Source organism: Vombatus ursinus, unplaced genomic scaffold (genome assembly GCF_900497805.2).
Source record: "Vombatus ursinus unplaced genomic scaffold, bare-nosed wombat genome assembly UNPS02014768.1, whole genome shotgun sequence".
In the NCBI taxonomy this organism is placed as follows: domain Eukaryota; kingdom Metazoa; phylum Chordata; class Mammalia; order Diprotodontia; family Vombatidae; genus Vombatus; species Vombatus ursinus.
Genome location: NW_020954546.1, coordinates 5,313,260 through 5,328,616, shown reverse-complemented (window position 1 = coordinate 5,328,616; position 15,357 = coordinate 5,313,260). Strand labels below are relative to the sequence as shown.

The 15,357-nt window shown below is 53.0% G+C and overlaps 1 protein-coding gene across 4 annotated transcripts; it reads right to left on the bottom strand.

Moving 5' to 3' along the window:
* Positions 1-1,577: 1,577 nt before the first annotated feature.
* Positions 1,578-14,118, bottom strand: LOC114043186 (semaphorin-6C-like). Of its 4 annotated transcripts, XM_027862202.1 has the most exons (20): positions 13,619-14,118; positions 13,288-13,372; positions 12,600-12,774; positions 11,741-11,855; positions 11,316-11,376; positions 11,141-11,197; positions 10,801-10,902; positions 10,404-10,494; positions 9,430-9,549; positions 9,144-9,232; positions 8,728-8,945; positions 8,235-8,366; positions 6,794-6,946; positions 5,926-6,099; positions 5,381-5,527; positions 4,440-4,517; positions 4,262-4,317; positions 4,007-4,051; positions 3,592-3,687; positions 1,578-3,127 (listed from the first exon to the last, which is right to left on the bottom strand). In XM_027862202.1, the coding sequence occupies exons 3-20, from the start codon at positions 12,718-12,720 to the stop codon at positions 2,061-2,063; spliced, it is 2,922 nt and encodes a 973-aa protein (XP_027718003.1). In that variant the 5' UTR covers positions 12,721-12,774; positions 13,288-13,372; positions 13,619-14,118; the 3' UTR covers positions 1,578-2,060. The 4 variants fall into 4 exon arrangements, with proteins under 4 accessions (XP_027718003.1, XP_027718004.1, XP_027718005.1 ...); XM_027862203.1 differs by lacking the exon at positions 13,288-13,372; XM_027862204.1 differs by lacking the exon at positions 3,592-3,687 and having other exon boundaries at positions 13,619-14,116.
* Positions 14,119-15,357: the final 1,239 nt, after the last annotated feature.

Below are 15,357 nucleotides of genomic sequence, written 5' to 3'. Positions count from 1 at the left end.
TAGCCATTGCAACATTTCTTTAAATCCCTCTGTCCCACCCAACACATACTTCGGTAGTAAAATGTGATCTTTCCTTTTCCTGCATCTCCAGAGCTTAGCACAGAGTTGACGTTTATAATAAATGTGTCGAAATGAACCACTGAAATTGAGCAGCGATGCAAAATTAGGGTAACTGAGGAGTGGGACTGAAAGCAGTAAAGGAGCTTCCTGCAATTAAAAACCTAAGCAAGGCGGCCACGGCAGATGTATGGAAGCGATGCAGCTGTTGCATTAGGAGCTGGGGCCTTAGAGATCACCCAGAAACCACCTAACCATCTTGCGGATGAACAAAGTGAGGATGGCTAGGAACGGTCTGCATGTGGCAACAGCAGCCTTGGGGTGGGCTGGGGCAGCCAGCAGAAAGCCTGAGTGTGAAGAGCCCGAAGAGAACCATCCCAGGAACGGGAAAAGGGGAGGCCCGGACCGTAAACCAGGAGGACGCAGGGCCGGACAGGGCAAAGGAGCAACTTTAGAGCTGGGGCGGGGGGCGATGTTGAAAGCCCTCTGACGGTCCAGGGCCGATGCCAAAGGGCAGTGGCCAGGAACGAGCCGGGGTTTTCAAGAGTGACCGAAGGGGCAGGCTGGGCGCGGGGAGGGGGCGTATGTAGGTCGGCAGCTCCGAGCTCCCGCCCCTCTGCGGCTGCTTTTCCTGCGGCTGCTTTTCCTCCGCCTCCGCCGCCTCCGCCTCCTCCGCCTCCTCCGCCTCCGCCGCCTCCGCCTCCTCCGCCTCCTCCTCCTCCGCGCCGCGCCTGAGCCAACACAGACCCCGACGTGGAACCCCCAGGAGACGCGACTGGAGCCTGGTCTTAAAGGTCTCAGCGCGAAGAGCGGGGAGGTCGGGGCGGCAGGGTGGGGGAGGGCCCGCCTTTCCCATTGGCCCTTCTAGATAACGGACGGGCGTAGCCAGCCAGCCCCACCCTGAGGAAGGCAGGGCCAAGCCCGCCTCAGCGCTATAACCGCGGGGGAGGGGTCGGGAGGAGAGCTGCGCATGCGTATGAGAGCCCATACTGGGCGTTCTCCTTGCGGGTATGTGTGAGGCCGCGATCCTTGCGGCTCAGGCCGAAGCTCCTGCCCAAGGCCTTCCTTCCCCTCGCAATCCAGCGTTCTGTGGGCCTACACAAGTCCAGCCCTCCCCAAGGCCCCAGCCCCGTGCCGCGGCCGCCCCCCGTCTCAGCGGGGAGGTCGGCCCTCGCTGGACGCTTCGCGCCCTCGGCCAGCTGAATTGTAGGCGCTGCATCCATTAGCAGCGTCCTCCCGGCATCCTCTTCCCGCCCCTTGGCTCGCCCTCCCTCCTACCCTCTGCAAAAGCGCTGGAACCTTGGAAATTGCCTTCCCGCATCCCCACCCACATTTTCCTCAGTTCCCTAATTGAGGAAACCTTTCCTGATTAACTCCCCCGGGACCTTAGCCGCTCCAGCTGCTTCACAAAATGTGAGATGGAGATGCAGAACAGAAGCGGACAAACCGAGAGAAATGTGGAGACGTTTTCTGGCATCATTTCCCTCCCCCCCGCCCTGCATTAGTAAACAGACAGTAGATCTGGGGGCACATCGTTGTATTGGGGTGAGGGAAGGCTCCTACACGGTAGGAGGTGATGATGTCTCGGGGCAGCCCCAAGAACTCTGTACACTATACATATATACCCTACCCCAATCCCCCAGTCGTGGACATCCCCAGTCTGGGGGTTCCAGACTATGGAGGAAGCTGGGAGGGGAGGGGCTAAGGCAGCTTGGCTGGAGGAGATAAGGGTGGGAGCCCCAGCCAGCTCTCACTGAGTAGGGCTGGCTCACAGTGGTGGGAGGGAGAGGTAAGGCCTCCCCCATTACCCAAACCCCTGGAGTCTAGGGGCAACAGGGAAAGACTACGATGAGAGTCAATAAATAAGCCCAAAACGGGCAATAAGTACAGGAGAGGAGAGGTCCAGGGTCCAGGAAGGATGTAAGTAGGCAATGTGATTAGTGAGTTATTTGTCCCTTCTAGAGTCTTCATTGCCACACCCTTTCTAGGCTGCGTAGTTACCTTCAATAGTTAAAATGGCCACCAGGAGGGGCGGCCTGAGAGGGGGAGGTGACAAGGAGGGGAGCCTTTGGGGGCAGCTGTGGCTTCTCCACGTCGACCCTCTTCAGGGCGCGTCCCCTGTATCCCTCAGGCCGGCCAAGGTACAGAGGGTACCTTCCGTGACCCCCAGAATATCTTGAGATTCCCACTGAGGGGACTCGAGTCAGCAGGCCTGGGGGCATCCGGTGTGGTGAAGGGGACATGCCCCGGCTGCCTCCAATCCCAAGTCGAGGAGCAGGGGCAGAAAGTGGGGGGCGGGACGGAGGTGGGCATTTCCCATCCGGGGGAATGTCCAGCCGGAGTGGAGGGGTACAGTCTCGTGGGAGTGGAGAGGAGCCAGAAAAGAGGCCATGGGCCGGCTCTGGTGGGGGTACTCGGGGCTGCACCCGGGTAGCCAAGGCGAGAGGGGTACAAGGATTATTTGGGGACAGAGGCTCTGTCCCCTTCCTAGGAGGCTGGGGAGCATGGAGATATCGAAGCAGTTCCTCTAAGGTGGTCACTTCTACAGCCTGGCCAGGACAGCCAGGAGGGGGTGGCCTCACCAGCACCCTCGGGGCAGGTCCAGAGCCACTCCGGGAGTGGGCAGAGCTTTCCTTGGCATTGTTCCCATTATGGTTCCACTCCCAAGGCCCCTGGACTGGTTGAAGTTGCTTGACTGGAAGCTCTGGGGTGGATTCAGGGGTGGGCAGGCAGGCCAGCTCTGAGGCAGGCATGCCCTCAGTGGGTGGCAGGAATGTGGTATAAAGCTGGGGCACTGGGGGTGAGTCCCCGTCCTTGGCTGGGGGTGGTGGGTCAGGACCCCCACCATGGAGCCTGGCCAAGCTTCGGAGAGAGAGCGGCCGGGGGAGTCCAGGGGTCTCGACATCCTTGTTTCCCCTGTGAGCGTGTCTATAGGCATGACGACAAGCACAGGAGACCAGGAAACCAGAAATGGAGGCACCCAGGGCAAAGGCTGCAGCCACACTGGCCAGGAGGAGCGGCACAGGGACCGTGTGAGGAGATGAGGCATGGGGAGGATCTCGGCGAACGCCTGAGGGAACAGAGAGAGAGACTTGGAGGTGGAGGCAGGAGAGGAGGAGAAAGGTATGGGAAAGGTTAGGAGAAATGCCGTACGGAGGGTTCTCTGAAGTCTGACCCTCATCCCTTATGCTGAAGCCTCAAATCCACTGCACACAACCCGGACCTCCCCTCCCAAAGCACAGTCAGACAGTGGGTCAGCTCCTACACACTCACACCCCCCCCCACAGAAGGGATCACAGGACTGAGGTGTCCCTGGACCCTAGTCCTGCCCCCCTGTAGCCATGCTGAGAACACTTTCCATACTCTGTCCATGCAGAGGGAGTCGGTGCTGAGAGAGGAGGCCCAGGTCTGAGGAGCAGGAGGCAACCAACGGAAGATTATTAGTAAAAAGCAAACCCCAGCCGCTAAGGTGTTAAATTCCCTGGGATGCAGCAACCCCCACCAAACCACCACACTCTCCATTACCTGCCTTACCCTCTATGTGAGCCCGAAGAGTGGAGGGCGGGGACCAGGGGTGGGCATCATTGGGGGGACTGGGGGCCTCAGGGGGAGGGCTGGGACCCAGAGGCTCTGGTGACAGAGACCAAGTCAGAGCCAGTGAGGTCCCTACTCTCAGCCACTTTCCCCAGAACAATTCAAACAGATGGATTAGCCCACCCCCCTCCTCACTGAACCCAAGAGTCCAGGAGTCCAGCCTCAGCCACCACCCCCAACCCTGGAGTCTGGTGTACTCCGACAGGGAGATTAGAGGGAAGAGTTGCTGACCACTCTCTGATCACCACCCCCACCCTCCCAATTGCTCTGTCATATTAGCAACTCCAGACTCTTGGGAATAAGGGAATAAGGGTTTAGCAAGTTGAATATAAGGTTATGGGAGGGGAGAACTCACCATAGGCAGAATCCCCTGGCCCTGAATGACTCCCAGTGGCCCCATCTGTGAGGTGGGAGAAAAAGGCAGGATGAGGGGAAAAGGTGGAGATGGGCGAGGGCTGGGATATGTGTAGAGATCAGGAGTTTGACACCAAAGAGCTGGGGAAGAGGCAGAGAAAAGATTGAGAGACAGTGAAAGGGTGTGCGGTGTGGGGGAGACAGCTGGGATACAGTCACAGCACTATTAGGGTGGTGGCGGGTGTAGCCCCTTTACCGTGGCAGTCTCCCTCCTCCATCACTTCCCTGTCCCCATCCAGCTCCAGGTCAGTCCTGGGGAGGAAGAATTGAAGTTTAATGCTCAACTCAATCCTGCTTCTACTGGTGCATTCAATTTCCCCACTTCCTCTCCCCACCAGCTTCCAGGAGAGGGGAACCACTGGCCCCTCACTCACCAGGTGGGTCCCCTGACATCCATGCAGCCTCTGAAGCTTCCCCACCCACAGTATGGGTCCTGGGAGTCAAGACAGCTTCTGGGGGGAAAATGAGTCCCACAGTTCTGGGGAAGAAGCAGGGGGGCAGGGGAAGAATCCTTCCCCCTTGTCCCACTTCTTGGCTCCCATAATATTAGTAATAGTAACTAGCATTTACATAGTGCTTCACAGTTTGCCAAAATGACTTTTGAGCCTCAAAATCCTATGATTCTGCAGACATTATTATTCCCATTTTACAAATGAGGAAACTGAGCTCACAGAGATGAAGTAAACTGTTCTGGTTACGGAGCCTGTATATATCAGAGGCAGGATTTAAGTCTGAGTTTTCCTGTATGACTCCAGCATTCTACCCTCTATAGCAGAGTTGTCTTGCTCATGACCCAGCCAACAAAACTCCAAAATTTAGGCTTCAACCAGATTAAAATGCAAATGGAAAATCTTTAACAAGATAAATAAAAATACAATAAAACACAGAAAATGGCAATTTATGGTTTTCTAAGCAATATGTGCCCTCAGGATGCCCTTCTATTTGAGTCTGAAACCACTGCTTCATACAATACCAAGTGAGGCACCATGGTTCTTCCACATTTTACTTTCCCTCAATTCCAAACCCCCCAAACCTCTGTCTGATCCCTTTAAATGCAGCACGCCCCATATTACAAGCTACCCTATCCCTTTGTGACCTCTCCAGCACATGTCCCACAACCTTTCCCTGAGTGGGCTGTGTCCTCTCTCTCTCTCCCCTGTCCCCACTGCTCTCTCCCTAAAACATTTTCTGGGACTTCCAATCCATCCTCCTAACTCCCACTGTATTTCCCAGGTCCTCCCACCATGTCCCATCAGTTCTGTTTGTCCCCAAGCAGCCTGCATACATGTCATGTCCCCTCCCTGGGGTCTCTTACCTTTGACAAGCCCCATGCTGGGCACATCGACTGAGAGGCATGTGGACAACACAGCCTGGAAAGGCCACAAAGAGCCTGTGCCCATCAGGATCCAGCACCAGTCCGAGAACCTGGCGGGCTAACTGTACTGATCGCTTCCCACTACACCTGAGAGAGGGACGGAGGTGGAGACTTAGGAGTGGGGCTCCTTACACAAGAGTAAATAGTGAAGAGACAGAACAAAGTCAGAGAGATGAGTTGGAACCTCTGTGCTAAGCTCCCCAGATGCTCCCCAGATGCTCCCCACAACATCTGCTCTCCTATTGGAGGGTCTCTTTCTCCTCCCCACCAGTGACTCCCAAACATCCTTTACAGTCTCCTTGCCAAATCAACTGAGATAACACATATAAACTGGCTTATAAACCTTCAAGTGCTACAACAAAAGCAGTTTTTATGGTGGCCAAACCCAAGCTCTCAGACCTATTGCTTCCCTCTCCAATTTTACTAACATGTCCTACATCTAACCCCAGGGATAAAAAACAGAACCTGGCTTTCAAAGACCTCACCGGGAAGAGCTGTAGGTGTCAGTCTCTTCCAACAAGATGGGCTCTGCATTACCATACCCCCCTCCTGGGGGGAACACCTTCAGTACTGTCCCATCCTCGGTACCCAAGAAGAGGATGGTGGTATTGCCATGGCGACCAGCTGCTCCATCAACAGCCACCTGGGTCAGCAGGGCTCTGGAAAGGTACAACTCCCAAGTCAGTAAAGGGAGAGGGGACCTCATACTGCAGACCTGAGATGGTCATATTGGGGAGTCTGCCCTACCCAGTGACTCCACCAGAAGATCATGCGATGGGATGGCTATACTGGGTAGCGATGGTGAGTCTAGTTGGCTCTACCATAAAAAGTCACAAGGAAGGGAGTCACATTAAGACCATGTTAATCAAAACTGATTGGATAGTAGAGGTAGGATAACATTTATTCCAAACCATTTGTTTTACAGATGAGGAAACTGAGGCCCAGAGAGGGGTAAGTGTCTTGCCAAAGACCACGTGGCCAATATGTGGGAAATGCAAGACTAGAACCAGCCTCCTGACTCCTAGTAATACTCTTTCCATTACACAACATTTAACTCCCTTCCCTGCGGCTCTTCCCCCAAACCAAGTAGGGCTGGGAGCCACTTTACTCTCCTTCATTGGGGTGGGGGATGAGTTTGAGTTTTTCTGCTCTCCAGAGTCATTTCACCTCATACTCCTCCATTTCCTAATTGGTTTCCCCTCCGGAGTCATATTTGCCAGGGCACATGAAAAGGGGCTAGGCTGGTGAGCTGCCCTCCTCACCTTTCCCTCCCTACTCTTCTCTACCTAATTCCTTGCCCAGCTTTCCCCTCCTCCCCTTCCAAACCCTCCATGTCTTCCCACCCCTGGATACCTGCCGGTGCGGATGAGAAGGGGCCGATGGGTGGCAGGTGGCACAGCAGGATCCAGCAGTGGGTGAGCCTTGATGAAAGTCAGGACTTCGTCAGGGAGGTCCCGGGAAGAAGGAAATGAAGCAGCTCTACCCACCCCTGCACAGGACCCTGGCCTGAGGGATACAGGGAGGGTAGTGCTCAGGGCAGGGTGACTAGGTACTGTGGTGTTCCCTGGATCCCTGAATACCTGGGACTCCATGGTCCCTTCACGGAGATCCTGCAACTCCTCCCTTCCCCACACCCATTTCATTCCTCAGCCCCATCCCTGCAATTTAGGAACCCAAGGAAACTCGCCAAAGCACTACAACATCCCTTTCTTACTCGCGCTACAGGCTCCCCTGCTCAAGTCCCCTGTCCTTAGATTTGAGGGTCTCTCTCCCCAACCCTATTCTGTTCACGGACCAATCCTATGTCTCCAACTAGCTGCTGGACACTTCTATGGGATAGCCATGGGCCCTTCAAACTTACAGAGATGAGCTCAGTATCTCCCCTATACCCACAAATGCAACACCTCAATTTCCCCACTTCTCCAAACATCCCTATCTGTGCCAAGAGTTCCCCCATCCTTCCAGTCAGTCACCCTTCAGTTCTCTCCCCACCCACCATGCCATCATTCATGTTCAGCTGCCGAGGACTGTCGACTTTACCTCCATAGAATCTCGTGCATCTGTCTCTGTCTTCCACTTACATAACCACCACCCTAGTGCAGGCTGCACTCACCTCTCCCCTGGACCATTGCACCTGTTTTTTTTTTCTCTTTTCTGCAATAAATCCTCCACCTAGCTGCCCAAACCATCTTCCTAAACCATAGGTCTGACCCTTATTACTTTTCTGCTCAAAAACATTCAATGGCTCCCTACTGCCTCTAGAATAAAACACAAACCACTCAGCTTGGCATTTAAGCCTCTTCTGCGCGTGGCTCTCACTTACTTCTCCACCTTTATTTGAGATAACTTCCCTTCAGACACTAGATTCCAGCCAAACAGGACTATTTCCTGTTTCCTGAACTTGGCTCCTAGTCTCCTGCCTCTGGGTTAATAAAAGCACTCCTTTAAGCCTGGAATGCTTTTTTAATCTCGGCCTTTCAAAAGCTTTATCTTCTTTCAAGATAGCTGAAGGAGGCCCTTCCTTCGGGGGAACATTTTCTGTTATCTCTGGTCTCTCTCCACTACTGGTTCTCCCTCCTTACTCTAATATTCCTAGGATTTTTTATCTGATATTTCTTGAACTAATATTTGAATCCATGTTCCATCCCCCCTCCCCCAATAGAAGGTAAACTCTAAGGGAAGCAGCAGTTTTTCTTTCCTTCTATCCCCTTATCCCAGTGCTTCCCTATGGTAGGTGCTTAACAGTTTCATGAACAGACACTATCCCATCCCCACAGAAGCTGCCCATAGATACCTGGGTGAGGGGACCCTGTCCTCAGGCACAGGGGTCCAGGCCCCATCTGGGCTCCTCTGCTCCTTGAACTTGCCCTCAAACCCATGTTCAATGTCATCCAGATAGAAGGCACAGACAGCAGAACCAGGGATGCTATAGGGCACCAGGAAAGTGTGGGAGAGGAACTGTATGAGCTGGGTCTGGGAGAAAGCAAGGAATGCTCCCTCCCAGGTCACTGACCATTCTAGGTACAGGAAACAAGAGCCACCACCTTGCTCTGTGGTGGCCTTCAAAAAGGGTAAGGAAACTTGGCTACAGGTCACGGTGGGATATAGTCAGGCATAGAGATTATGGAAGAAAGCATATTGCTTAGGACAGCTCCTCCTTTCTCCACCCTAACTGCTGACCTGAATGGTGAGGGCTATAGTGTTTGGGGTGGGTTGGCCATATTGTTTGGGTGGGTCAGCCATATTGGTTAGGAGATTTTCCACACCTACTTCACATGCCTCCCAACCTGTTGGTCTGGGTGGTGAAGACCCCAAATAGAGCAGGACGTCCATGCAGAGGGACAGGCCCAGTCAGGGCCTGCAGTACATCAAAGTAGAAAGCAGAGTCTCCAGGGACAGAGCAGTTGAGCCGAAGCTTTAGAAAAGATGTCCAGTGACGGTCCAAGGCCCGGGGGGAGCCACCTACATCACGTTTACACACGCGTGCTACACGAGAGAACTGTACCTGGTGGGGAGGAGAATTAATAGGATACCACGATAAGTGTTGTGGGGCAGGGTAGAAATAACAGGGGAAGAGAGGTCAAGGGAAACAGGGGGAGCTAAAGGCATAGGTCATATGGGGTGTGCCAGAACAGGCGCGGGCTCTCCTCTTGGAGTGGAGTCTCCTGTCTCCCCTCCCCAAGGTGGGGTCCACTCTGCTTACCCGTCCCAGCCGCGCGTCCTCCACAGAGACTTCTCGGAAAAAGAAGTAAACATGGTCTCTGTGCTCCACGGCATGGACAAAGTGTGGCTCTGGGGAAGGGGGTGATGAAATGGGGAGTGTCTACATAGGCCTCTTCCAACTTAGGATTTGATAATGATTACTCTCCATCCCCGAATCCCCTGGTACCTCTTGCAACCCCACACCCCCATGCAATATCCTCTAGGAGATTTCCTGCTCTTCCCCAGACCCTGCTACATCCCACTCCCCAACCCTGATCCCCCCTGACCTCGAAGCCACTTGGAGTCGTACTTGGCGGAGCGGAGAGGGGGCTGGGGGCCAAGACTTCGATAAACAACTGCGTCGCTGGCCTGAAAATCTGCAGCCGTGGCCGAGTAAAGGCTACCCTCTGGAGGGGGCATCCCAAGGTCATGGGAGGTCATCATAGAAAGATGGAGATGGAAGATGGAGGTGAGAGAGGCCACAGGAAGGAAGAGATTGTACTGTGTCCTAACCTGGCCCCCTCCTACCTTTCCAGGCTTCTTACTCCTTATTCCTTACCACATACTCTGCAATCCAGTGGCACGGGCCCCCTCCTGCTGTTCCTTGCACAAGACCGTCCGTCTCCTGACTTTGGGCATTTTCACTGGCTGTCCCCCATCCTCATCTCTGTCTCCTGGCCTCCCTGGATTCAAATCCCAGCTAAAATCCCACCTCCTCCAAGAAGCCCTTCCCAATCCCCCTTAATGCTCCAGCCTTCCCTCTTCTGATTATCTTCAGTTTATCCTGTATGTGTCTTGTTTGCACACAGCTGTCTGTGTGTTTCTCCCCATTAGACAGTGAGCTCCTTGAGGGCAGGGATGGTCTTTTACCTTTCTCTGTACCCCCAGTGCTTAGCACAGTGCTTGGCACACTGTGGCACACATTTATTAAGTGCCTGTTAACTGTCTCATGAGAGGAAAGGAGGTCTCATAGAAAGAACTAGCTGGAGGAAACACAGGAGGGGGGAACATAGCAGGTCTCAGAAGGGTATGAACACATTTGAAAGATGTGTTTTGAGACATTTTAACAGCACATTCACACCCCACTTTCTCCACCCCCGTACATATCCTTCAGGGAAATTCTCCACTCATCCTCAAAATTCCTGTGGGTGTTGAATGATAAAGGTGTGGAATCAGTGGGGGTTGAGGGGGATAGGAAGGGGGCTGCTAGTGTCTCTCAATCACTAGCCTTCATTCACCCCACCATCCCATAATGCTTTACCTGCAAAGATGGCGACACTGGACTGTGCGGCATCAAAGGGGCATCGAGCTTGCCCACTCAGCTCCTCACCCTCCTGTTGCAGGGAAGAGATCTGGGTGGGAGGAAGGGGGAATGTGATCCTGAAGCCCTTGGATATCTCAGGGAGTAAACTGAAAACCCACAATATCTTCCTTCATCTTCTTAGAACACTAATGCCTTCTTCATTATGCCTGTCCCTCCCCTCATTCCAAATTCTCCTAGCTCTCCTCTGTCTCCTACCACTGGGCCTTATGTCCCATCCAACACCCCAAGATCCAACCCTATCCTAAAGCTTGTCCCCTCATATTTATTATTCATTAATTCATTCCCTCCACACCATGCCCCCCATATCTGTAACCTCATCCCCCAACTCCCGTACCCCATAGCTGCGGCACATGGGGCTGAATGAATTTGTCCCGCAGGCAAGGAGGGTCCGGGAGTCCCGGGGAACGAGGACACGGATGTAGTTGTAGCACTCGTCCTAGGGGCCCCAGGAGGTGGGACCAGAGGTCAAAAGTCACTGAAGGTAACAGGGGGACTGGGCATTCTGGGATCCCCAAGGGCAAGAGAAGGGCTGGGGACTGCACATGCCAAGCATTGTTCCCTTTGGGTTGTTTCCCCTGTGGTCTGGGAGAGGAAGGAAAAGAGGGCTTGGGAGAAGAGGTCACGGGGGAAGGAGATACACAGCCCACCTCCCAAACCCCTGTCACATCCCTCACCCTCAGCTTCCCTCGAACAGCACAGTTCTCCACATCCTGACTTCTCCATGTCAGATACTGATGGAGAAGAGAAGGAAAGAGGTTTTGTGAAGAAAGCACCAATTCTAGAGGTTGGCCCCAGAGCCCTCTTTCTGCTGCCTGACTCCAGAACCCAGACTGTCCCACAGTCTCTCACCTTGTCTGGTACCAGCCCTTCCCCGTCTTGAGCTTGAAGATCAAAGGAGAAAACATGATCCCTAAAGGTACAAAGAGGGAATGGGTCAGTAGGTCAATATTTGCCATCCCACCCCCTCCAACTTTTCACATGGTAAACACCCATTGCATACTTGGCCAGGTGTAGACATACATGTAACTCCACAGACAAGTACAGTCGTATCTCCCATAGCTGTTCATCTAAACGTGTCCTGTGACCCATGTCTCTAGACATACTGGCTTATATATAGTGGGCCTTTATTATATCATATTATGGTATGTCTTTATTCCACTGTGCATATATCTACCATACCTCTGTGTGTATACATTCATGTTTCCTGGGTCTCTACTCCTGTTCACAGGTGCCATGTCTATGTTCAGTCCATTCATATGTTCCGTGCAACTTACCGGGCAGCTACCAGCAATGTCCGGTTCAGGATCAAGAATCTCTGAAAGTCCAGACCCAGTTCTCCAGCCACAGCATCATCTTCTAAACCCCGGAACCAGGATAATGGTGATAGACCTTGTGGGAAAGGAGCAGAAAGGAGAAATATTTGGGTCACCAATACTTCACCCCAAAAACCTGCTCCCCAACCCTATGAGAAAAGAGAGAAACATCTAAACCCCCTCCCCACAAAAGAGAGAAGCTACGTGATCATGGATGGAGTAAGAGTAAGTTTACTGATCCCTACCTACTCTTTCAGCCTTCTCATCTACTACTGCCCTAGCCAAGCCTCCTTCCTCCTCACCATTCCCCAATCTGCCTCCTAGCTCCTTCCCTCTGTTCACCCTATTCCCCTCCACCTAGAATAACATTTTCCATCACCTTCACATATCCAAATCCTTCCTTCTAGAATCAGACCAAGTCTTACCTCCTCTATTAAACCATCTCTAGCCACTCCAGCCAACAAGACATCTCCATCCTTTAAACTCCTATAGCATTGTTGTCTGTACTACCTAGTAATTAATAATTAAGTAATTAAGGATCACTGCTTTGTCTAGTTCCCTAACTTTTATGTTTTTCTCATCACCCTAGGCCCTTGAGGGCTAGGGCCATGTCACATTCATTATATTCCCCAGCATCTAGCCTAATATCCTTACCCAATTAATAATTAACTACTAATTGATTAATATGAATAGCTAATGTGGAACCCACAATTAGGGACAGTGCTTGAATAGGGGGCAGGCATAATATCTGGGGGAAGTCTGAGCCAGCCAAGGGCAGATGTGGAAGAGAAGGGCTGAGCTGGACGTGGCTGCCACTTACCTTGGAGGTCAGAGGTCACTAGAGGGAGGGGATCCTGGGGGAAGGTGGCCTGGCTGTGAGGAGTTGAGGAGAGCAGCAGCAGCAGGAGCAACAAGGACGTGAAAGGAGGGCCACGGGGCATCCTGGGCAGGCCGGCTCAGGCCCTAGGTGGCACCCTCTCACCCATATGTCAAGCCTGAGGGAGAAGACAGAGAGAAGGTTGAGGGGAGGGGGCTGGAAGCCTAGACTCACTGGGAGATTCAGAGCCAAGGGTGTGGACACCAGGGTTGTTTCTTTTCTGTATTTTGGTCTTCTCAAGCAGGGATGTGGACACAACTCCTCCCTTGGTCTATCCCCAGGGGACCCTAGAGAGGGGAGGGGATCTTTCCCTACACCTGTCCCAACTGTGCCTGTCACTGTCACTCAAGTTTCATCTACCCTAACAGGAACAAACCGGCTACGGCAAGGAAAGACAGACCCAAGTTATGACCTCAGGTAAGGTCAGGGCATATCCCCTCCCCCGCAGTTCCTCTTTCTGGGTACCCTGACTTTCTCTGGTTGATTCTGCTCATCCCCCCACCTCCCTCCACCAAACCTTCCCTGTTATAATTAGATGCGGGGGGGGGGGGGGGTGTTGAAGCCTCACATTATAAATAGTAGTTCCTGAGGACCATTTGAGGGAGAAGAAGCAATCTACTCTTGCCCTCACCTTACAGACCTTCCTCAGCACAGTCTCCCTGGCAGCCCAGTGTATATGTGTGAGGGATATACTGTGACTATCTCTCATCCTAGGTCTGGAAAAGAACATTGTGATATTCAGGTGTGTCCGTGGTTGTTCCCTCAGTGAGAGATATGGGATGTTGGGGGTTGCTGTCCTGATCCAGGCAGGACTCCCCAGGACTAAAAGTTCAGAACGGGACAGAGGACCATCTTAGCCAAAAATGAATCTGCATCAAAGCCAAATTGAAGGCTATATTTAATTCTGGTTTCAGCTGTTTCTCCAGACCCCCTCCCTTCCTCCTCTCTTTGGCCCCCCTTACCCAGTATATTTGCCTTTTAGGGGGAAGTACCACCCGTGGGGACACTAGGAAGACAGAGAGCTGGAATGGGAGGAAGGGCTGGACAGCCTCATCTTCTTTCCCTCCTCAACGGACTGCCTCTGAAATTGACATATAAATAATTCAGCCAGCAGCCAGGCACTAGAGCCCAGAGTCAGGGGGAGAGATGGATGGGGTAAGGATGGGAGTTGAGGTGAAAAGAAGATCCTGAGACACGGAGACATGCCTCCCCTCCCATCAGCCTCCTGAAACTGCCTGGCCCTAGTTTAAACCAGCTCTGACTAGGGGGATGGGGGGGAGGGAGATGGAAACATAGTAGTAACTTCAGGCTTTTGCCAGTGATTGCTACTCTGAAACCTTTGGGTGGGGTGCCAGGAGGTACCCCACCCAGAGGACAAATATCCTTTTAGCAGATACAAACAGGGATACCTTTATAATCTAATCCTCCCTCAGATGAAAGAACTGGGAACCTTGTTGTTCTAAGATCCCAGCTCCCCTCTTCTCTGCCCCACCCCTCCAGCAAGCTCCATTCCCAGAGTCAGGAACCCAGGTGTCCCCTCCCTCCCCCTGGAGAGTCCCCTCCCTCTATATGACATCATCTGGGGGAGGCTAACGTCAGATAGGGACCCCAGAGGGCTTGAGGAGGGGAGGGGGCAGAGACACCTAATGATGACCCCCTCCCCTGAGAGGACAGCAGCCAACTAACGACCCTCCAGGCTCACAAGCCATAAGGCCCCCCTCTTTTCAGGATGCTGACACTCCCCTGGGAGCTCTCCTGTTGTCCTTCCCATTACTCTCACACCTTTCCTCCTCACCACTATGTTGCCCTTGACAACAAATAGTATCACCCTGGAATGACTTTGGTCTCTGGGCAAGGAAGAGACATTCCTTGCTTCCTGGGCCACACTCCCGTCTTTTCACCTCCTTACCAGAGACACCCTTTTTCTTACCTGGAGTTGTGACTCTTGTGGAGATCTAATAATAGGTGAGTGATAAGAGGTCATCGCCATCCCCCAAAAGCCGATACCAATGCTCCAAAGAGACAGGAGACCCATGAAGGGCAAAAGGCAGTGTAAAGAAGATGAAGATGTCAAGCGGGGGAGAAGCAGGTGAGGGAACCATGGACAGGGCAGTTTGCACTGGAGCTTGGTTTGAGGAGCAAAGGGTGGCCAGGCATTGGCCTTTTGGGGTGCCCTTCCTGCCTAGGAGGTACTGGGCAAAAGGAACACCTGAGGCCACTGGACAAGCCTAGGGGAGATAAAGAAGCAGCCAGGACAAGACCCAAAAAGGAGAATAAGGGACTGAGAGACCATTCCTCAACAGAATCCTGAAAATACTTAGCCAAAAGGCCCAAGCTGGGAACCAAGACAATAGAGGCTTATTTGCATCTCATTTGCATGCTTTCATCTTGAAGCAAAATGTGCAGACAGCATCCCTCCACTCCCCACCAGCCGGCCAGTGGTGGTGCCTCCTAGTCTTCTGACAAAGGCCTATCCTCTCGCTCCTTTCCCCAAAGAGCTCACCGACACCCCTAATCTCGGGTGCTTTCTGCACAGGTTACCTAGTGCTCTTTTCTCCCAGTTCTCAGTGTTGATTTGGGTTGGCCTGGCCTGAAAAAAACATCTGGTTGGGCTTTACACTGGTACCTTCACTCTTACCTGCAGAGCCAGGAGAGCCCTCTGCAGCTTCCTGCAGGCATTAGCAGGATGAGTGCACCTACT